Raw genomic sequence first — 20,956 nt, 5'->3', positions numbered from 1 at the left:
CGGATAAGTGACCTGGAAGATAAAATAGTAGAAATAAATACTGCAGAGCAGAATAAAGAAAAAAGAATGAAAAGAACTGAGGACAGTCTCAGAGACCACTGGGACAACATTAAACGCAACAACATTCGAATTATAGGGGTTCCAGAAGAAGAAGAGAAAAAAAAAGGGACTGAGAAAATATTTGAAGAGATTATAGTTGAAAACTTCCCTAATATGGGAAAGGAAATAGTTAATCAAGTCCAGGAAGCACAGAGAGTCCCATACAGGATAAATCCAAGGAGAATTATGCCAAGACACATATTAATCAAACTGTTAAAAATTAAATACAAAGAAAGCATAGTAAAAGCAGCAAGGGAAAAACAACAAATAATACACAAGGTAATCGCCATAAGGTTAGCAGCTGATCTCTCAGTAGAAACTCTGCAAGCCAGAAGGGAGTGGCAGGACATACTGAAAGTGATGAAGGAGAAAAACCTGCAACCAAGATTACTCTACCCAGCAAGGATCTCATTCAGATTTGATGGAGAAATTAAACTCTTTGTGGACAAGTAAAAGCTGAGAGAGTTCAGCACCACCAAACCAGCTTTACAACAAATGCTAAAGGAACTTCTCTAGACAAGAAACACAAGAGAAGGAAAAGACCTATAATAACGAACCCAAAACAATTTAGAAAATGGGAATAGGAACATACATATCGATAATTACCTTAAATGTAAATGGACTAAGTGCTCCCACCAAAAGACACAGACTGGCTGAATGGATACAAAAACAAGACCCGTATATATGCTGTCTACAAGAGGCCCACTTCAGACCTACAGACACATACAGATTGAAATTAAGGGGATGGAAAAAGATATTCCATGCAAATGGAAACCAAAAGAAAGCTCGAGTAGCAATTCTCATATCAGACAAAACAGACTTTAAAATAAAGACTATTAGAAGAGACAAAGAAGGACACTACATAATGATCAAGGGATCGATCCAAGAAAAAGATATAACAATTGTAAATATTTATGCACCCAACATAGGAGCACCTCAATACATAAGGCAAATACTAACAGCCATAAAAGGGGAAATCAACAGTAACACATTCATAGTAGGGGACTATAACACCCCAATTTCACCAATGGACAGATCATCCAAAATGAAAAAAAAATAAGGAAACACAAGCTTGAAATGATACATTAAACAAGATGGACTTAATTGATATTTATAGGACATTCCATCCCAAAACAACAGAGTGTTGTCAAGTGCACATGGAACATTCTCCAGGATAGATCATATCTTGGGTCACAAATCAAGCCTTGGTAAATTTAAGAAAACTGAAATTGTATCAAGTATCACTTCCGACCACAAGGCTATGAGACTAGATATCAATTACAGGAAAAGATCTGTATAAAATACAAACACATGGAGACTAACCAATACACTACTTAATAATGAATTGATCACTGAAGAAATCAAAGAGGAAATAAAAAAATACCTAGAAACAAATGACAATGGAGATACAAGGACCCAAAACGTATGGGATGCAGCAAAAGCAGTTCTAAGAGGGAAGTTTATGGCAATACAAGCCGACCTTAAGAAGCAGGAAACATCTCGAATAAACAACCTAACCTTGCACCTAAAGCAATTACAGAAAGAAAAACAAAAAAAAACCCAAAGTTAGCAGAAGGAAAGAAATCATAAAAATCAGATCAGAAATAAATGAAAAACAAATGAAGGAAACAATAGCAAAGATCAATAAAACTAAAAGCTGGTTCTTTGAGAAGATAAACAAAATAGATAAACCATTAGCCAGACTCATCAAGAAAAAAAGGGAGAAGACTCAAATCAATAGAACTAGAAATGAAAAAGGAGAAGTAACAACTGACACTGCAGAAATAAAAAAGATCATGAGAGATTACTACAAGCAACGCTATGCCAATAAAATGGACAACCTGGAAGAAATGGACAAATTCTTAGAAATGCACAACCTGCCAAGACTGAATCAGGAAGAAACAGAAAATATGAACAGACCAATCACAAGCACTGAAATTGAAACTGTGATTAAAAATCTTCCAACAAACAAAAGCCCAGGACCAGATGGCTTCACAGTCGAATTCTATCAAACATTTAGAGAAGAGCTAACACCTATCCTTCTCAAACTCTTCCAACATATAGCAGAGGGAGGAACACTACCAAATTCCTTCTACGAGGCCACCATCACCTTGATACCAAAACCAGACAAGGATGTCACAAAGAAAGAAAACTACAGGCCAATATCACTGATGAGCATAGATGCAAAAATTCTCAACAAAATACTAGCAAACAGAATCCATAAGCACATTAAAAGGATCATACACCATGATCAAGTGGGGTTTATTCCAGGAATGCAAGGATTCTTCAATATATGCAAATCTATCAATGTGATAAACCATATTAACAAACTGAAGGAGAAAAATCATATGATCAGCTCAATAGATGCAGAGAAAGCTTTTGACAAAATTCAACACCCATTTACAATAAAAACCCTGCAGACAGTAGGCATAGAGGGAACTTTCCTCAACATAATAAAGGCCATATATGACAAGCCCACAGCCAACATCATCCTCAATGGTGAAAAACTGAAAGCATTTCCACTAAGATCAGGAACAAAACAAGGTTGCATACTCTCACCACTCTTATTCAACATAGTTTTGGAAGTTTGAGCCACAGCAATCAGAGAAGAAAAGGAAATAAAAGGAATCCAAACCGGAAAAGAAAAAGTAAAGCTGTCACTGTTGGCAGATGACATGATACTATACTTAGAGAATCCTAAAGATGCTACCAGAAAACTACTAGAGGTAATGAATGAATTTGGTAAAGTAGCAGGATACAAAATTAATACACAGAAATCTCTGGCATTCCTTTACACTAATGATGAAAAATCTGAAAGTGATATCAAGAAAACACTCCCATTTACCATTGCAACAAAACAAATAAAATATCTAGGAATAAACCTACCTAAGGAGACAAAAGACCTGTATGCAGAAAATTATAAGACACAGATGAAAGAAATCAAAGATGATACAAATAGATGGAGAGATATACCATGTTCTTGGATTGGAAGAATCAACATTGTGAAAATGACTCTACTACCCAAAGCAATCTATATATTCAATGCAATCCCTTACTAAACTACTACTGGCATTTCTCACAGAACTAGAACAAAAAATTTCACAATTTGTATGGAAACACAAAAGACCCCGAATAGCCAAAGCAATCTTGAGAAGGAAAAACGGAGCTGGAGGAATCAGGCTCCCTGACTTCAGACTATACTACTAAGCTACAGTAATCAAGACAGTATGGTACTGGCACAAAAACAGAAAGACAGATCAATGGAACAGGATAGAAAGCCCAGAGATAAACCCACACACATATGGTCACCTTATCTTTGATAAAGGTGGCAGGAATGTACAGTGGAGAAAGGCCACTCTCTTCAATAAGTGGTGCTGGGAAAACTGGACAGGTACATGTAAAAGTATGAGGTTAGATCACTCCCTAACACCATATACAAAAATAAGGTCAAAATGGATTAAAGACCTAAATGTAAGGCCAGAATCTATCAAACTCTTAGAGGAAAACATAGGCAGAACACTCTATGACATAAATCACAGCAAGATCCTTATTGACCCACCTCCTAGAGAAATGGAAATAAAAACAAAAATAAACAAATGGGACCTAATGAAACTTCAAAGCTTTTGCACAGCAAAGGAAACGATAAACAAGACCAAAAGACAATCCTCAGGATGGGAGAAAATATTTGCAAATGAAGTAACTGACAAAGGATTAATTTCCAAAATTTATAAGCACCTCATGCAGCTCAATAACAAAAAAACAAACAACCCAATCCAAAAATGGGCAGAAGACCTAAATAGACATTTCTCCAAAGAAGACATACAGACTGCCAACACACACATGAAAGAATGCTCAACATCATTAATCATTAGAGAAAGGCAAATCAAACCTACAATGAGATATCATCTCATACCAGTCAGAATGGCTGTCATCAAAAAATCTAGAAACAATAAATGCTGGAGAGTGTGTGGGGAAAAGGGAACACTCTTGCACTGCTGGTGGGAAAGTAAAATTGGTTCAGCCACTGTGGAGAACAGTATGGAGGTTCCTTAAAAAAAACACAAATAGAATTACCATATGACCCAGCAATCCCACTACTGGGCATATACCCTGAGAAAACGAAAATTTAAAAAGAGTCATGTACCAAAATGTTCATTGCAGCTCTATTTACGATAGCCCGGAGATGGAGACAACCTAAGTGTCCATCATCGGATGAATTGATAAAGAAGATGTGGCACATATATACAATGGAATATTACTCAGCCATAAAAAGAAATGAAATTGAGCTATTTGTAATGAGGTGGATAGACGCAGAGTCTGTCATACAGCGTGAAGTAAGTCAGAAAGAGAAAGACAAATACCGTATGCTAACACATATATATGGAATTTAAGAAAAAAAATGTCATGAAGAACCTAGGGGTAAGACAGGAATAGATACAGACCTACTGGAGAACGGACTTGAGGATATGGGGAGGGGGAAGGGTGAGCTGTGACAGGGCGAGAGAGAGGCATGGACATATATACACTACCAAACGTAAGGTAGATATCTAGTGGGAAGCAGCCGCATGGCACAGGGATATCGGCTCGGAGCTTTGTGACCGACTGGAGGGGTGGGATAGGGAGGGTGGGAGGGAGGGAAACGCAAGAGGGAAGAGATATGGGAACATATGTATATGTATAACTGATTCACTTTGTTATAAAGCAGAAACTAACACACCATTGTAAAGCAATTATACCCCAATAAAGTTGTTAAAAAAAATAAAGAATGTTACAAGAGACAAGGAAGGACAGTACATAATGATCAGGGGATCAATCCAAGAAGAAGATATAACAATTATAAATATACATGCACCCACCATAGGAGCACGTAAATACATAATGCAACTGCTAACAGCTATAAAAGAGGAAATCGACAGTAACACAATAAGAGTGGGGGGACTTTAACACCTCACTTACACCAATGTACAGATCATCCAAAATGAAAATAAATAAGGAAACAGAAGCTTTAAATGACAAAACAGACCAGATAGATTTAATGGATATTTATAGGATATTCCATCCAAAAACAGAAGATTATACTTTCTTCTCACATCCAGACTCAGTAAATTTAAGAAAATTGAAATCATATCAAGCATCTTTTATGACCACGCTATGAGATTAGAAATCGATTACAGGGGGAAAAACGTGAAAAAACACAAACACATGGAGGCTAAACACTACGTTACCAAATAACCAAGAGATCACTGGAGAAATCAAAGAGGAAATCAAAAAATACCTAGAGACAAATGACAATGAAAACATGACGATCCAAAACCTATAGGATGCAGCAAAAGCAGTTCTATGAGGTAAGTTTATAGCTATACAAGCATACCTCAAGAAACAAGAAAAATCTCAAATAAACAATCTAACCTTACAACAGAAGGAACCAGAGAAAGAAGAACAAACAAAACCCAAAGCTAGCAGAAGGAAAGAAATCATAAAGATCAGAGAAGAAATAAATGAAATAGAAACAAAGAAAACAACAGCAAAGATTAATAAAAGTAAAAGTTGGTTCTTTGAGAAGATAAACAAAATTGATAAACCAGTAGCCAGAGTCATAAAGAAAAAGAGGGAGAGGACTCAAACCAATAAAATTAGAAATGAAAAAGGAGAAGTTACAACAACGCAGAAATACAAAGCATCCTAAGAGGCTGCTACAAGCAACTCTATGCCGATAAAATGGAAAAACTGGAAGAAATGGACAAATTCTTAGAAAGGTATAACCTTCCAAGACTGAAACAGGAAGAAATAGAAAATATGAACACACCAATCACAAGCACTGAAATTGAAACTGTGATTAAAAATCTTCCAACAAACAAAAGTCCAAGACCAGATGGCTTCACAGGTGAATTGTATCAAACATACAGAAAAGAGATAACACCGATCCTTCTCAAACTCCTCCAAAAAATTGCAGAGGAAGGAACACTCACAATCTCATTCTATGAGGCCACCATCACGCTGATACCAAAACCAGAGAAATATACTACAAAAAAAAAGAAAATTACAGACCAATGTCACTCATGAATATAGATGCAAAAAACCTCAACAAAATACAAGCAAACAGAAGCCAACAACATATTAAAAGGATCATACACCATGATCAAGAGGGATTTATCCCAGTGATGCAAGGATTCTTCAATATATGCAAATCAATCAATGTGATACACCATATTAACAAACTGAACAATGAAAACCATATGATAATCTCCATAGATGCAGAAAAAGCTTTTGACAAAATTCAACACCCATTTATGATAAAAACTCTCCAGAAAGTGGGCATAGAGGGAAGCTACCTCAATGCAATGAAGGCCATATATGACAAAACCACAGCAAACATCATTCTAAATGGTGAAAAATGAAAGCATTTCCTCTAAGATCAGGAACAAGACAAGGATGTCCACTCTCGCCACTATTATTCAACATAGTTTTGGAAGTCCTAGCCATGGCAATCAGAGAGGAAAAAGAAATAAAAGGAATACAAATTGGAAAAGAAAAAGTAAAAGTGTCACTGTTTCCAGATGACATGATACTATACTTAGAGAATCCTGAAGATGCCACCAGAACACTACAAGAGCTAATCAATGAATTTGGTAAAGTTGCCGGATACAAAATAAATGCACAGAAATCTCCTGTATTCCTATACACTAATGATGAAAAATCTGAAAGAGAAATTAAGGAAACACTCCCATTTACCATTGCAACAAAACGAATAAAACACCTAGGAATAAACCTATATAGGGAGACAAAAGACCTGTATGCAGAAAACTATAAGCCACTGATGAAAGAAATTAAAGATGATACCAACAGATGGAGAGATATACCACGTTCTTGGATTGGAAGAATCAATATTGTGAAAATGACTATGCTACCCAAAGCAATCTACAGATTCAATGCAATCCCTATCAAATTACCCATGGCATTTTTTATGGCACTAGAACAAAACATCTTAAAATTTGTATGGAGACACTAAAGAACCTGAAGAGCCAAAGCAGTCTTGAGGGTAAAAACCAGAGCTGGAGGAATCACACTCCTTGACTTCAAACTATACTACAAAGCTACAGTAATCAAGACACTATGGTACTGGCACAAAAACAGAAATACAGATCAATGGAACAGGATAGAAAGCCAGAGATAAACTCACGCATATATGGTTACCTTATCTTTGATAAAGGAGGCAAGAATATACAGTGGAGAAAAGACAGCCTCTTCAATATGTGGTGCTGGGAAAACTGGACAGGTATATGTAAAAGTATGAGATTAGAACACTCCCTCACACCATACACAAAAATAAGCTCAAAATGGATTAAAGACCTAAATGTAAGGCCAGAAACTATCAAACTCTTAGAGGAAAACATAGGCAGAACACTCTATGACATAAATCACAGCAAGATCCCTTTTGACCCACCTCCTAGAGAAATGGAAATAAAAACAAAAATAAACAATGGGACCTAATGAAACTTCAAAGCTTTTGCACAGCAAAGGAAACCATAAACAAGACCAAAAGACAACCCTCAGAATGAGAGAAAATATTTGCAAATGAAGTAACTGACAAAGGATTAATTTCCAAAATTTACAAGCAGCTCATGCAGCTCAATAACAAAAAAACAACCAACCCAATCCAAAAATAGGCAGGAGACCTAAACAGACATTTCTCCAAAGAAGATATGCAGATTGCCAACAAACACATGGAAGAATGCTCAACATCATTAATCATTAGAGAAATGCAAATCAAACCTACAATGAGATATCATCTCACACCAGTCACAATGGCCGTCATCAAAAAATCTAGAAACAATAAATGCTGGAGAGGGTGTGGAGAAAAGGGAACACTCTTGCACTGCTGGTGGGAATGCAAATTGATACAGCCACTATGGAGAACAGTATGAAGGTTCCTTAAGAAACCAAAAGTAGAACTACCATACGACCAAGCAATCCCACTACTGGGCATATACCCTGAGAAAACCATAATTCAAAAAGAGTCATGTACCAAAATGTTCATTGCAGCTCTATTTAAAATAGCCAGGAGATGGAAGCAACCTAAGTGTCCATCATCGGATGAATGGATAAAGAAGATGTGGCACATGTATACAATGGAATATTCTTCAGCCATAAAAAGAAACGAAATTGAGGTATTTGTAGTGAGGTGGATGGACCTAGAGTCTGTCATACAGAGTGAAGTCAGTCAGAAAGAGAAAGACAAATACTGTATGCTAACACATATATATGGAATCTAAGAAAAAAAATGTCATGAAGAACCTAGGGGTAAGACACAGACCTACTAGAGAGTGGACTTGAGGATATGGGGAGGGGGAAGGGTAAGCTGTGACAAAGTGAGAGAGTGGCATGGACATATATACACTACCAAACATAAAATAGATAACTAGTGGGAAGCAGCCGCATAACACAGGGCGATCAGCTCAGTGCTTTGTGACCACCTAGAGGGGTGGGATAGGGAGGGTGGGAGGGAGGGAGACGCAACAGGGAAGAGACATGGGAACATATGTATATGTATAACTGATTCACTTTGTTATAAAGCAGAAACTAACACACCATTGTAAAGCAATTATACTCCAATAAAGATGTTAAAAAAAAAGAACCTACTTTTAAAATGTAATAAAAGTTATTAGCTTTCTTTTTAGAGAAATATACATGGATATATGCATACATTTATGTAAAAAATACAGCAGTGTTAATTATTTGCTCTATGAATGGGGAAACAATGGATAAGATCAGCTTTTGATATAGAAATATTCATATTTTTTATGTAGAATGAGGAAAAAATATAAATAATTTATATATATATTTGACTATTTCTTACTATATATAAAATGGGCATATGAAAATCCTGAAGACCTACATGAATAAATGGGCAAAAGTCAGACATAAAATTTACAAAAGAAAAAATTCTAAAGCTAATACAAACATATAGGAAATGTCTAATCAAAGAAATGCAAATTAAATCAGTGAGATTCTGTTGTTTGCTTGTGAATTACTAAACATCAAAAAATACAATGATAGGAGGAAGGAAGATGGCGGATGAGTAAGACGCGGAGATCACCTTCCTCCCCACAGATACATCAGAAATACATCTACACGTGGAACAACTCCTACAGAACACCTACTGAACGCTGGCGGAAGACCTCAGACCTCCCAAAAGGCAAGAAAGTCCCCACGTACCTGGGTAGGGCAAAACAAAAAAGAATAAACAAGAGACTACAGAATAGGGACGGGACCTGCACCAGTAGGAGGGAGCTGTGAAGGAGAAAAGGTTTCCACACGCTAGAAGCCCCTGCACGGGCAGAGACTGCGGGTGGCAGAGCGGGGGAGCTGTGAAGCCGAGGAGGAGAGCGCAGCAACAGGGGTGTAGAGGGAAATGCAGAGAGATTTCCGCACAGGGGATCGGTGCCGACCAGCACTCACCAGCCCGAGAGGCTTGTCTCCTCACCCGCCGGGGCGGGTGGGGCTGGGAACTGAGGCTCGGGCTTCGGTCGGAGCGTAGGGAGAGAACAGGGGTTGGTGGCATGACCACAGCCTGCAACGGGTTAGTGCAACACGGCTAGCCAGGAGGGAGTCCGGGGAAAAGTCTGTACCTGCAGAAGAGGAAAGAGACGTTTTCCTCCCTCTTTGTTTCCTGGTGCGCGAGGAAAGGGGATTAACAGCGCTGCTTAAAGGAGCTCCAGATACAGCGTGAGCCGCGGCTAACAGCGCGGACACCAGACACGGGCATGAGACGCTAAGGCTGCTGCTGCCACCATCAAGAAGCCTGTGGGCGAGCACAGGTCACTCTCCACACCTCCCTTCCGGGGAGCCTGTGCAGCCCGCCACTGCCAGCGTCCCGGAATCCAGGGACAACTTCCCCGGGGAACGCACGGCGGGCCTCAGGCTGGTGCAACATACCGCCAGTCTCTGCCGCCACAGACTCGCCCAGCACTCGGTACCCCTCCGTCCCCGCGGCCTTAGTGAGCCAGAGCCTCCGAATCAGCGGCTCCTTTAACCCTGTCCTGTCTGAGCGAAGAACAGACGCCCTCCGGCGACCTACACGCAGAGGCGGGGCCAAATCCAAAGGTGAAATCTGGGAGCTGTGCGATAAAAGAAGAGAAAGGGAAATCTCTCCCAGCAACCTCAGGAGCAGCGGATTAAATCTCCACAATCAACTTGATGTACCCTGCAACTGTGGAACACCTGAATAGACAACAAATCATCCCAAATTGAGGGGGTGGACTTTAAGAGCAAGATTTATTATTTTTTCCCCTTTTCCTCTTTTTGTGAGTGTGTATGTGTATGCTCCTGTGTGAGATTTTCTTTGTATAGCTTTGCTTTCACCATTTGTCCTAGCGTTCCATCTGTCCATTTTTTGTTGTTGTTGTTTTTTACTTAAAAAACTTTTTTTTCTTAATAAATATTCTTTTATTTTAATAACTATATTTTATTTTATGCTACTTTGTTTTCTTTTCCTTTATCCTCTTCCTTTCTTTCTTTCTTTCCACTTTATTTTTCCCTTTTATTCTGAGCCGTGTGGATGAAAGGCTCTTGGTGCTGCAGCCAGGAGTCAGTGCAGTGCCTCTGAGGTGGGAGAGCCAACTTCAGGACACTGGTCCACAAGAGACCTCCCAGCTCCACATAATATCAAATGGTAAAAATCTCCCAGAGATCTCCATCTCAACACCAGCACCCAGCTTCACTCCACGACCAGCAAGCTACAGTGCTGGACACCCTATGCCAAACACCTAGCAAGACAGGAACACAACCCCATCCATTAGCAGAGAGGCTGCCTAAAATCGTAGTAAGTCCACAGACACCCCAAAATACACCATCAGACGTGGACCTGCCCACCAGAAAGACAAGATACAGCCTCATCCACCAGAACACAGGCACTAGTCCCCTCCACCAGGAAGCATACACAACCCACTGAATCAACTTTAGCCACTGGGGACAGACACCAAACACAACGGGAACTACGAACCTGCAGCCTGCAAAAAGGAGACCTCAAACACAGTAAGATAAGCAAAATGAGAAGACAGAAAAACACACAGCAGATGAAGGAGCAAGATAAAAACCCATAAGAACGGGCTTCCCTGGTGGCGCAGTGGTTGAGAGTCCGCCTGCCGATACAGGGGACACGGGTTCATGCCCCGGTCTGGGAAGATCCCACGTGCCACGGAGCGGCTGGGCCCGTAAGACATGGCCACTGAGCCTCTGCATCCAGAGCCTGTGCTCTGCAACAGGAGAGGCCACAACAGTGAGAGGCCCGCATACTGCAAAACAACAACAACAACAACAAAATCCCCACCAGACCTAACAAATGAAGAGGAAATAGGCAGTCTACCTGAAAAAGAATTCAGAATAATGATAGTAAAGATGATCCAAAATCTTGGAAATAGAATAGACAAAATGCAAGAAACATTTAACAAAGACCTAGAAGAACTAAAGATGAAGCAAGCAATGATTAACAACACAATAAATGAAATTAAAAACACTCTAGACGGGATCAATAGCAGAATAACTGAGGCAGAAGAATGGATAAGTGACCTGGAAGATAAAATAGTGGAAATAACGACTGCAGAGCAGAATAAAGAAAAAAGAATGAAAAGAACTGAGGACAGTCTCAGAGACCACTGGGACAACATTAAACACACTAACATTCGAATTATAAGGGTTCCAGAAGAAGAAGAGAAAAAGAAAGGGTCTGAGAAAATATTTGAAGAAATTATAGTTGAAAACTTCCCTAATATGGGAAAGGAAATAATCAATCAAGTCCAGGAAGCACAGAGAGTCCCATACAGGATAAATCCAAGGAGAAACACGCCAAGACACACATTAATCAAACTGTCAAAAATTAAATACAAAGAAAACATATTAAAAGCAGCAAGGGAAAAACAACAAATAACACATAAGGGAATCCCCATAAGGTTAACAGCTGATCTTTCAGCAGAAACAGCAAGCCAGAAGGGAGTGGCAGGACATATTTAAAGTGATGAAGGAGAGAAACCTACAACCAAGATTACTCTACCCAGCTAGGATCTCATTCAGATTTGATGGAGAAATTACAACCTTTACAGACAAGCAAAAGCAGAGAGAGTTCAGCACCACCAAACCAGCTTTACAACAAATACTAAAGGAACTTCTCTAGGCAAGACACACAAGAGAAGGAAAAGACCTAAAATAATACACCCAAAACAATGAAGAAAATGGGAATAGAAACATACATATCGATAATTACCTTAAATGTAAATGGACTAAATGCTCCCACCAAAAGGCACAGACAGGCTGAATGGACCCAAAAACATGATCCATATATATGCTGCCTACAAGAGACCCACTTCAGACCTAGGGACACATACAGACTGAAACTGAGGGGATGGAAAAAATATTCCATGCAAATGGAAACCAAAAGAAAGCTGGAGTAGCAATTCTCATATCACACAAAATAGACTTTAAAATAAAGACTATTACAAGAGACAAAGAAGGACACTACATAATGATCACGGGATCGATCCAAGAAGAAGATATAACAATTGTAAATATTTGGGCACCCAACATAGGAGCACCTCAATACATAAGGCAAATACTAACAGCCAAAAAAGGGGAAATTGACAGTAACACATTCACAGTAGGAAACTTTAACACCCCACTTTCACCAATGGACAGATCATCCAAAATGAAAATAAATAAGGAAACACAAGCTGTAAATGATACATTAAACAAGATGGACTTAATTGATATTTATAGGACACTCCATCCACAAACAACAGAACACACATTTTTCTCAAGTGCTCATGGAACATTCTCCAGGACAGATCATATCTTGGGTCACAAATCAAGCCTTGGCAAATTTAAGAAAACTGAAATTGTATCAAGTATCTCTTCCGACCACAAGGCTATGAGACTAGATATCAATGACAGGAAAAGATCTGTAAAAAATACAAACACATGGAGGCTAAACAATACACTACTTAATAACGAAGTGATCACTGAAGAAATCAAAGAGGAAATAAAAAAATACCTAGAAACAAATGACAAGGGAGACACGACAACCCAAAACGTATGGGATGCAGCAAAAGCAGTTCTAAGAGGGAAGATTATAGCAATACAATCCTACCTTAAGAAACAGGAAACATCTCGAATAAACAACCAAACCTTGCACCTAAAGCAATTAGAGAAGGAAGAACAAAAAAACCCCGAAAGTTAGCAGAAGGAAAGAAATCATAAAGATCAGATCAGAAATAAATGAAAAAGAAATGAAGGAAACGATAGAAAAAGATCAACAAAAGTAAAAGCTGGTTCTTTGAAAAGATAAACAAAATTGATAAACCATTAGTCAGACTCATCAAGAATAAAAGGGAGAAGACTCAAATCAATAGAATTACAAATGACAAAGGAGAAATAACAACTGACACTGCAGAAATAAAAAAGATCATGAGAGATTACTACAAGCAACTCTATGCCAATAAAATGGACAACCTGGAAGAAATGGACAAATTCTTAGAAATGCACAACCTGCAAGACTGAATCAGGAAGAAACAGAAAATAAGAACAGGCCAATCACAAGCACTGAAATTGAAACTGTGATTACAATTCTTCCAACAAACAAAAGCCCAGGACCAGATGGCTTCACAGGCGAATTCTATCAAACATTTAGAGAAGAGCTAACACCTATCCTTCTCAAACTCTTCCAAAATATAGCACATGCAGGAACACTCCCAAACTCATTCTACGAGGCCACCATCACCCTGAAACCAAAACCAGGCAAAGATGTCACAAAAAAAGAAAACTACAGGCCAATATCACTGATGAACACAGATGCAAAAATCCTCAACAAAATACTAGCAAACAGAATCCAACAGCACATTAAGAGGATCATACACAATGATCAAGTGGGGTTTATTCCAGGAATGCAAGGATTCTTCAATATACGCAAATCAATCAATGTCATACACCATATTAACAAACTGAAGGAGAAAAACCATATGGTCATCTCAATAGATGCAGAGAAAGCTTTCAACAAAATTCAGCACCCATTTATGATAAAAACCCTCCAGAAAGTAGGCATAGAGGGAAGTAACCTCAACATAATAAAGGCCATATAAGACAAACCCACAGCCAACATCGTCCTCAATGGTGAAAAACTGAATGCTTTTCCACTAAGATCAGGAACAAGACAAGGTTGCCCACTCTCTCCAGTCTTATTCAACATACTTTTGGAAGTTTTAGCCACAGCAATCAGAGAAGAAAAGGAAATAAAGGAATCCAAATCGGAAAAGAAGAAGTAAAGCTGTCACTGTTTGCAGATGACATGATATTATACATAGAGAATCCTAAAGATGCTACCAGAAAACTACTAGAGGTAATCAACGAATTTGGTAAACTAGCAGGATACAACATTAATGCACAGAAATCTCTGGCATTCCTATACACTAATGATGAAAAATCTGAAAGTGAAATCAAGAAAACACTCCCATTTACCATTGCAACAAAAAGTATAAAATATCTAGGAATAAACCTATCTAAGGAGACAAAAGACCTGTATGCAGAAAAGTATAAGACAATGAAGACAGAAATTAAAGATGATACAAATAGATGGAGAGATATAACATGTTCTTGGATTGGAAGAATCAACATTGTGAAAATGACTCTACTACTCAAAGCAATCTACAGATTCAATGCAATCCCTATCAAACTACCACTGGCATTTTTCACAGAACTAGAATAAAAAATTTTACAATTTGTATGGAAACAAAAAAGACCCCGAATAGCCAAAGCAATCCTGAGAATGAAAAACAGAGCTGGAGGAATCAGGCTCCCTGACTTCAGACTAGACTAACAAGCTACAGTAATCAAGACAGTATGGTATTGGCACAGAAACAGAAAGATAGATCAATGGAACAGGATAGAAAGCCCAGAGATGAACCCACGCACATATGGTCACCTTATCTTTGATAAAGGAGGCAGGAATGTACAGTGGAGAAAGGCCAGCCTCTTCAATAAGTGGTGCTGGGAAAACTGGACAGGTACATGTAAAAGTATGAGATTAGATCACTCCCTAACACTATACACAAAAATAAGGTCAAAATGGATTAAAGACCTAAATGTAAGGCCAGAAACTATCAAACTCTTAGAGGAAAACATAGGCAGAACACTCTATGACATAAATCACAGCAAGATCCTTTTTAACCCACCCCTTACAGAAATGGAAATGAAAACAAAAATAAACAAATGGGACCTAATAAAACTTCAAAGCTTTTGCCCAGCAAAGGGAACCATACACAAGACCAAAAGACAACCCTCAGAATGGGAGAAAATATTTGCAAATGAAGCAACTGACAAAGGATTAATCTCCAAAATTTACAAGCAGCTCATGCAGCTCAATAACAAAAAAACAAACAACCCAATCCAAAAATGGGTAGAAGATCTAAATAGACATTTTTCCAAAGAAGATATACAGACTGCCAGGAAACACATGAAAGGATGCTCAACAGCATTAATCACTAGAGAAATGCAAATCAAAACTACAATGAGATACTATCTCACACCAGTCAGAATGGCCATGATTTAAAAATCTAGAAACAATAAATGCTGGAGAGGGTGTGGGGAAAAGGGAACACTCTTGCACTGCTGGTGGGGGTGTGAATTGGTACAGCCACTATGGAGAGCAGTATGGATGTTCCTTAAAAAACTACAAATAGAACTACCATATGACCCAGCAATCCCACTACTGGTCATATACCCTGAGAAAACCATAATTCTAAAAGAGTCATGTACCAAAATGTTCATTGCAGCTCTATTTACAATAGCCAGGAAATGGAAACAACCTAAGTGTCCATCATCTGATGAATGGATAAAGAAGATGTGGCACATATATACAATGGATTATTACTCAGCCATAAAAAGAAACGAAATTGAGCTGTTTGTAATGAGGTGGATGGACCTTGAGTCTGTCATACAGAGTGAAGTAAGTCAGAAAGAGAAAGACAAATACCGTATGCTAACACATATATATGGAATTTAAGAAAAAAAATGTCATGAAGAACCTAGGGGTAAGATGGGAATAAAGACACAGACCTACTAGAGAATGGACTTGAGGATATGGGGAGGAGGAAGGGTAAGCTGTGACAAAGTGAGATAGTGGCATGGACATATATACACTGCCAAACGTATAATAGCTAGCTAGTGGGAAGCAGTCGCATAGCACAGGGAGATCAGCTCGGTGCTTTGTGACCACCTAGATGGGTGGGATAGGGAGGGTGGGAGGGAGGGAGACGCATGAGGGAAAAGATATGGGAACATATGTATATGTATAACTGATTCACTTTGTTATAAAGCAGAAACTAACACACCATTGTAAAGCAATTATACTCCAATCAAGATGTAAAAAAAAAAAAATACCATGATACAGACTGCTTGTTTTCAACCCAGTATCATTCTCCCTTCTTGCTTACTAATAAAAACATAATTTTGTGGAACAACAATGTACCTAACTAAAAACTACACTTCTTGGCCTTTCTCGCAGATAATCTTGGCCATGTGACACAATTTCAGCCAAAGAGATTTTTTTTTAAAGTAGAACTTAAAGCAGCCATCTTGCGACCCTGAGGGGATAAGCACTCACTAAGGATGCCTGAGAGGTTCCGATTACTCATAGGCAAAGACTATTGTTAACTATATGCTCAATGCCTGTGAGGATTCATAAACAAGTACTCTCACATATGGCTGGTGGTAGCGTAAAGTAGTAAAACCTTTCTGGAAAACAATTTGGCAATACATACCAAGAATTTTTAAAACATTCACATTTACAAATTGTAGTGGCACGAGTGTAGGGAAATAAGCACTCTCATGCGTTGTTTGTGGGAGTGTAAACAATCTCCAACATGTAATTGTTAAGTGAGAAAAGTAAAGCACATAACGTATGTATGTCTCCAATTGAGTTAAGAGGGGGAAAGAAAATATATACATGCATTTACTTGTATATGAATAAACTACGTCTAAAAGGATACACATAAAATTGGTAATAGTGGTTGACTCCAGGTGGGGAATTGGAAGGCTGTGGAACAGGGGTGGGAGGGAGACTTTTCACTGGATATCCTTATATACCTTGGCCCTTTGAGAGTTTCATGGGAATCTATCCTAAGCATATAAATAGAGATACAAACACTTACATACAAAAATGTTCACTCCAAATGTTACCACTAATTGTAAACACTTGGCAATCGGCTAAATGCCCTACATTAAAGAGGTTAGGTAAATTAGGTATATCCATGGGATAGAATATTTTGTAGCCATTAAAATATTATTTATAAATAACGGCACAGGGATATGCTTATAATATTAATTTAAAAGGCCAGATATATTTACTGGTTTTGAACTTTTACAGTCAACCTCTAGTCAACATAGAGTACTAATTACAAGTCAATGGTAACAACCTTGACAATATAAACAAAAAAGTACAGCTTATAGAAGGTTGGAGGAAGAAAGAAAGAATAGCAGCACTAATGTCCGTATCTTAGAAAGTGGGTAATCAAGAGAGACTGACAAAAGCCGATGGGAGGACAAACAGTGGTTAAGTTAATAAATCAAGGGGGAAAGGGTGGGGGGTGGGATGAACTGGGAGATTGGGATTGATATATATACACTATTGATTCTATGTATAAAATAGATAACTAATGAAAACCTACTGTATAGCACAGGGAACTCTACTCAATGCTCTGTGGTGACCTAAATGGGAAGGAAATCCAAAAAAGAGGGGATATATGTATATATGTATAGCTGATTCACTTTGCTGTACAGTATAAACACAATATTGTAAAGCAACTATACTCCAATTTAAAAAAATCAAAAAAAGGTTAATAAATCAAGAAATGGTGGTATAAACCCTATTATCTTGAAGTTTGGAGGCAACTACCAGAAAAATGAAAATGACAAGGTTGCCTCTCAGGCAAGGGATTGGAAGTAGCAAAAGCAGAGGCAGAAGACCATTGCATTTCATCCTAAACCTCTCTGTACTATTTGGTTTGCTACCAGATATACACATTATTTTGATTAAAAGGGAAAAAAAATTTTTAAGTAGGATATATGACTGTGATTTCAACCATAAAAAGAAAAATGCATAGGAAAAAAGACTAGAAGGAAATATATCAAAACGTTAACAATGGTGCTTCCCTGGTGGCGCAGTGGTTGAGAGTCCACCTGCCGATGCAGGGGACACAGGTTCGTGCCCCAGTCTGGGAAGATCCCACATGCCGCGGAGCGGCTGGTCCCGTGAGCCATGGCCACTGAGCCTGCGTGTCCGGAGCCTGTGCTCCGCAACGGGAGAGGCCACAACAGTGAGAGGCCCGCGTACCACACACACACAAAAAAACCCTTAACAGTGGTTGCTTCCGGGTGGCAGAATCATGGGTGATTTCTTCTTTATACTTTCCTCTATTTTCCAAATTTCCTATTATGCTAAAAAGCCAGAAAGTATAGGAGAAAATAAAATCAGAAAATAGGCCTGAAGAAAGAAAAAAGAAACATTTGCTGATTGACTCACTAAGAGAACACTTTTCAGGACTGCCCTGCCACCCCATTCCTCCAATCCCAAGCAAATACCAGAAAGGTCAAATAAGGCTGGGTGGGGACAGCACACCCTTTATTTCCTGGGGAACCACAGGGGTACTGCGATGCCAGCACCCTCTGTGGCAGACTGTTGCAGTAATGGCTCTCAATTTGCTCACATGTCCTTGTGTGCATAGGAAAACTTTGCAGTTCCCACTCCCAAGAGATAGAATCTATTTCTCCACTTTTGGAATCAAGGCTTGGCCATGTAACTTGCTTTGGCAATGGGACAATGGAAAACATGACACAACAGAGGCTTGAAAAGTGCTTGCATATTGGGCTTGTCCTCTCTTGCTGCTGGACACCCTTCTGCTACCTTGTGAAAAAGCTTAGGCTGGCCTTCAGGTGGGTGAAAGACCACATGGAGAGAGGCCCCAGACACCCCAAATTAGGTCCTGGACACCTGAAGGAGATCTTTTTAGACCATCCAGCCCCAGGCAATCTGGTCCAGCTAGAACAATAGTTCCGCCAACCTACAGAATCATGAGAAATGATCAACCGTTGTTCTAAGACACTAAGTTTTAGATAGTTTGATTCAGCAAAAGCCAACTGACATACCCTCCAATGAAAAAACCACCCAGCCAGGGAGATGAATAAAATTCTTTTATTACCCTCTAAATTCCATATTCATCTCAAAACTCATTCATTCTTCCCTCCTCAGAGATGGCCTCTCAGCCAGTACAGGTAATAATCTAAGGAGTCTTGGGCCTTGTAGAGCTCAACAGTTAGCAGAATTTCCCTCCTTTGACAACAATATTATTATCAAAGGGCTGGGATGATGGTAGCAGAATGTTCTCAGGAGCCTTAGACTGCTTGCTGAAATCTGCTCAAGGTCTTCCTCTTTTCATCTCAAGCCATGTAATATCAAAAGCAACATGCTCCATTACCTCTGATTTTGCTGACCTGAGTGCACGAACTCTGTGTCTTATTGATTATTTTTGCTCCAGCACCTAACATAGTACCTGGCATACAGCAGGCACTCAACAAATGTTTGCTGGATAAACAAATGAGTGTCTTCCTATATTAAATGTCCCACCTAGCCAGTGGGACATATTTTCCCCCCAACCACCCCCACAGAGTTTAAGGACAGAATACTGGATCACCTTTAGGACTCCATGGAGCATCATCTGAATTCTTCTTTTTCTTGGGTCGAGATTTCAAAGCAGGGTCATCATCGTCAGACTCCAAGGAAGGGTAAACTGCAGTGAGAGGGAAAAGCAGGGTAAAATGAGATCTCATCCAGAAGGGTGATGACAGAATGATACCTACCTGAGCTCCTCCCACCCCCCTACAAGTGGACCCTTTACTTAATCCATACTCAACTGTAGGAATTCTTGAATATGCCACATACTTTTCATGTCTTTCTACTTTTGTACCCTTGCTGCAAATGTCCTTCTCCCAGCATCACCTAACTCTGATTTCACTCACCCAACATCCATTTAGTGAGTAACTTCATGAGTTAATGACCGTACAAAATTCAGCTTTAGATTCACATCCTAAAGAAGCCTTCCCTCTTCTCTTAATCTCATTCAGATGCGTCCTCAACTCTCCACAGTATTCTGTGCATACCTCTATTGGAGTTGTTATATAGTATTTAAGAGATGATTAGTAAATGTCATCCCCAATTTACTGTGAGGGCAAGGATATGTATTATTTGATTTTAAACTAAGGGAGCTGAACATAATGAAGAGTGGGTGCTCAGTAAGTGTTTGCTGAATTAATGGAAAAAGAAATGGTTCACACATTCACACAAAGGAAACAAAAAGACCACTTAGGCTGAATTGGGAACAAGATTATTATAACTGAATGATGCGAATGACAAAACACACATATATAAGTATCTCAACCTATATAAATACATAGAAACATCCAGTTTTATCATACACATGCAACACCTATACAGTTTAATAGGAAAATGGTCTAGAAAGGTCCTACTGATGAGGTCAAACTCTCCTACTGCTAAACCTAAAAGAGAAGGAAAGTGAGAGTGAATATTTCCTCCTAATGACTACTCCCATTCCTCCTACTGATCAGCTTCAAACTTCTCTAGAATTCTGCTTCATCAGAGGAATCCAGTCTCCCACTTCCTTCCAGAAGGGTCTCTCTGTAGGAAAATGAGTCCATTTTTCAGGCCTTCCTCCTTGAGCAAAGAAGTAAAACACCTCTTTGACTCATTAAAAAAATTTTTTTGAATTTATTAATTGTCCCTAGAAAGAAATGACTACTGGTA

General features: G+C 38.9%; 1 protein-coding gene across 9 annotated transcripts in view; it reads right to left on the bottom strand.

Moving 5' to 3' along the window:
- The window catches only part of PHF8 (PHD finger protein 8), a 96,589-nt gene that overhangs the window by 13,168 nt on the left and 62,465 nt on the right, over window positions 1-20,956 (bottom strand). For all 9 annotated transcript variants that reach the window (XR_016391367.1, XR_016391368.1, XM_022563579.3 and 6 more), the window contains one exon: window positions 19,830-19,925. Coding sequence is in view for 7 of the 9 variants with exons in the window: in XM_022563579.3 (XP_022419287.1) it covers window positions 19,830-19,925 (96 nt within the window). In the remaining 2 variants the exon portion in view is untranslated. The remainder of the gene's footprint in view (window positions 1-19,829; window positions 19,926-20,956) is intronic.

The sequence above is a fragment of the Delphinapterus leucas genome, chromosome X (genome assembly GCF_059928025.1).
Source record: "Delphinapterus leucas isolate spDelLeu-1000000601 "Yukka" chromosome X, BTC_Dleu_Yukka2, whole genome shotgun sequence".
Lineage (NCBI taxonomy): Eukaryota > Metazoa > Chordata > Mammalia > Artiodactyla > Monodontidae > Delphinapterus > Delphinapterus leucas.
Note: the sequence above shows the minus strand (reverse complement) of the source record. Positions and strands in the feature narration are given on the sequence as shown.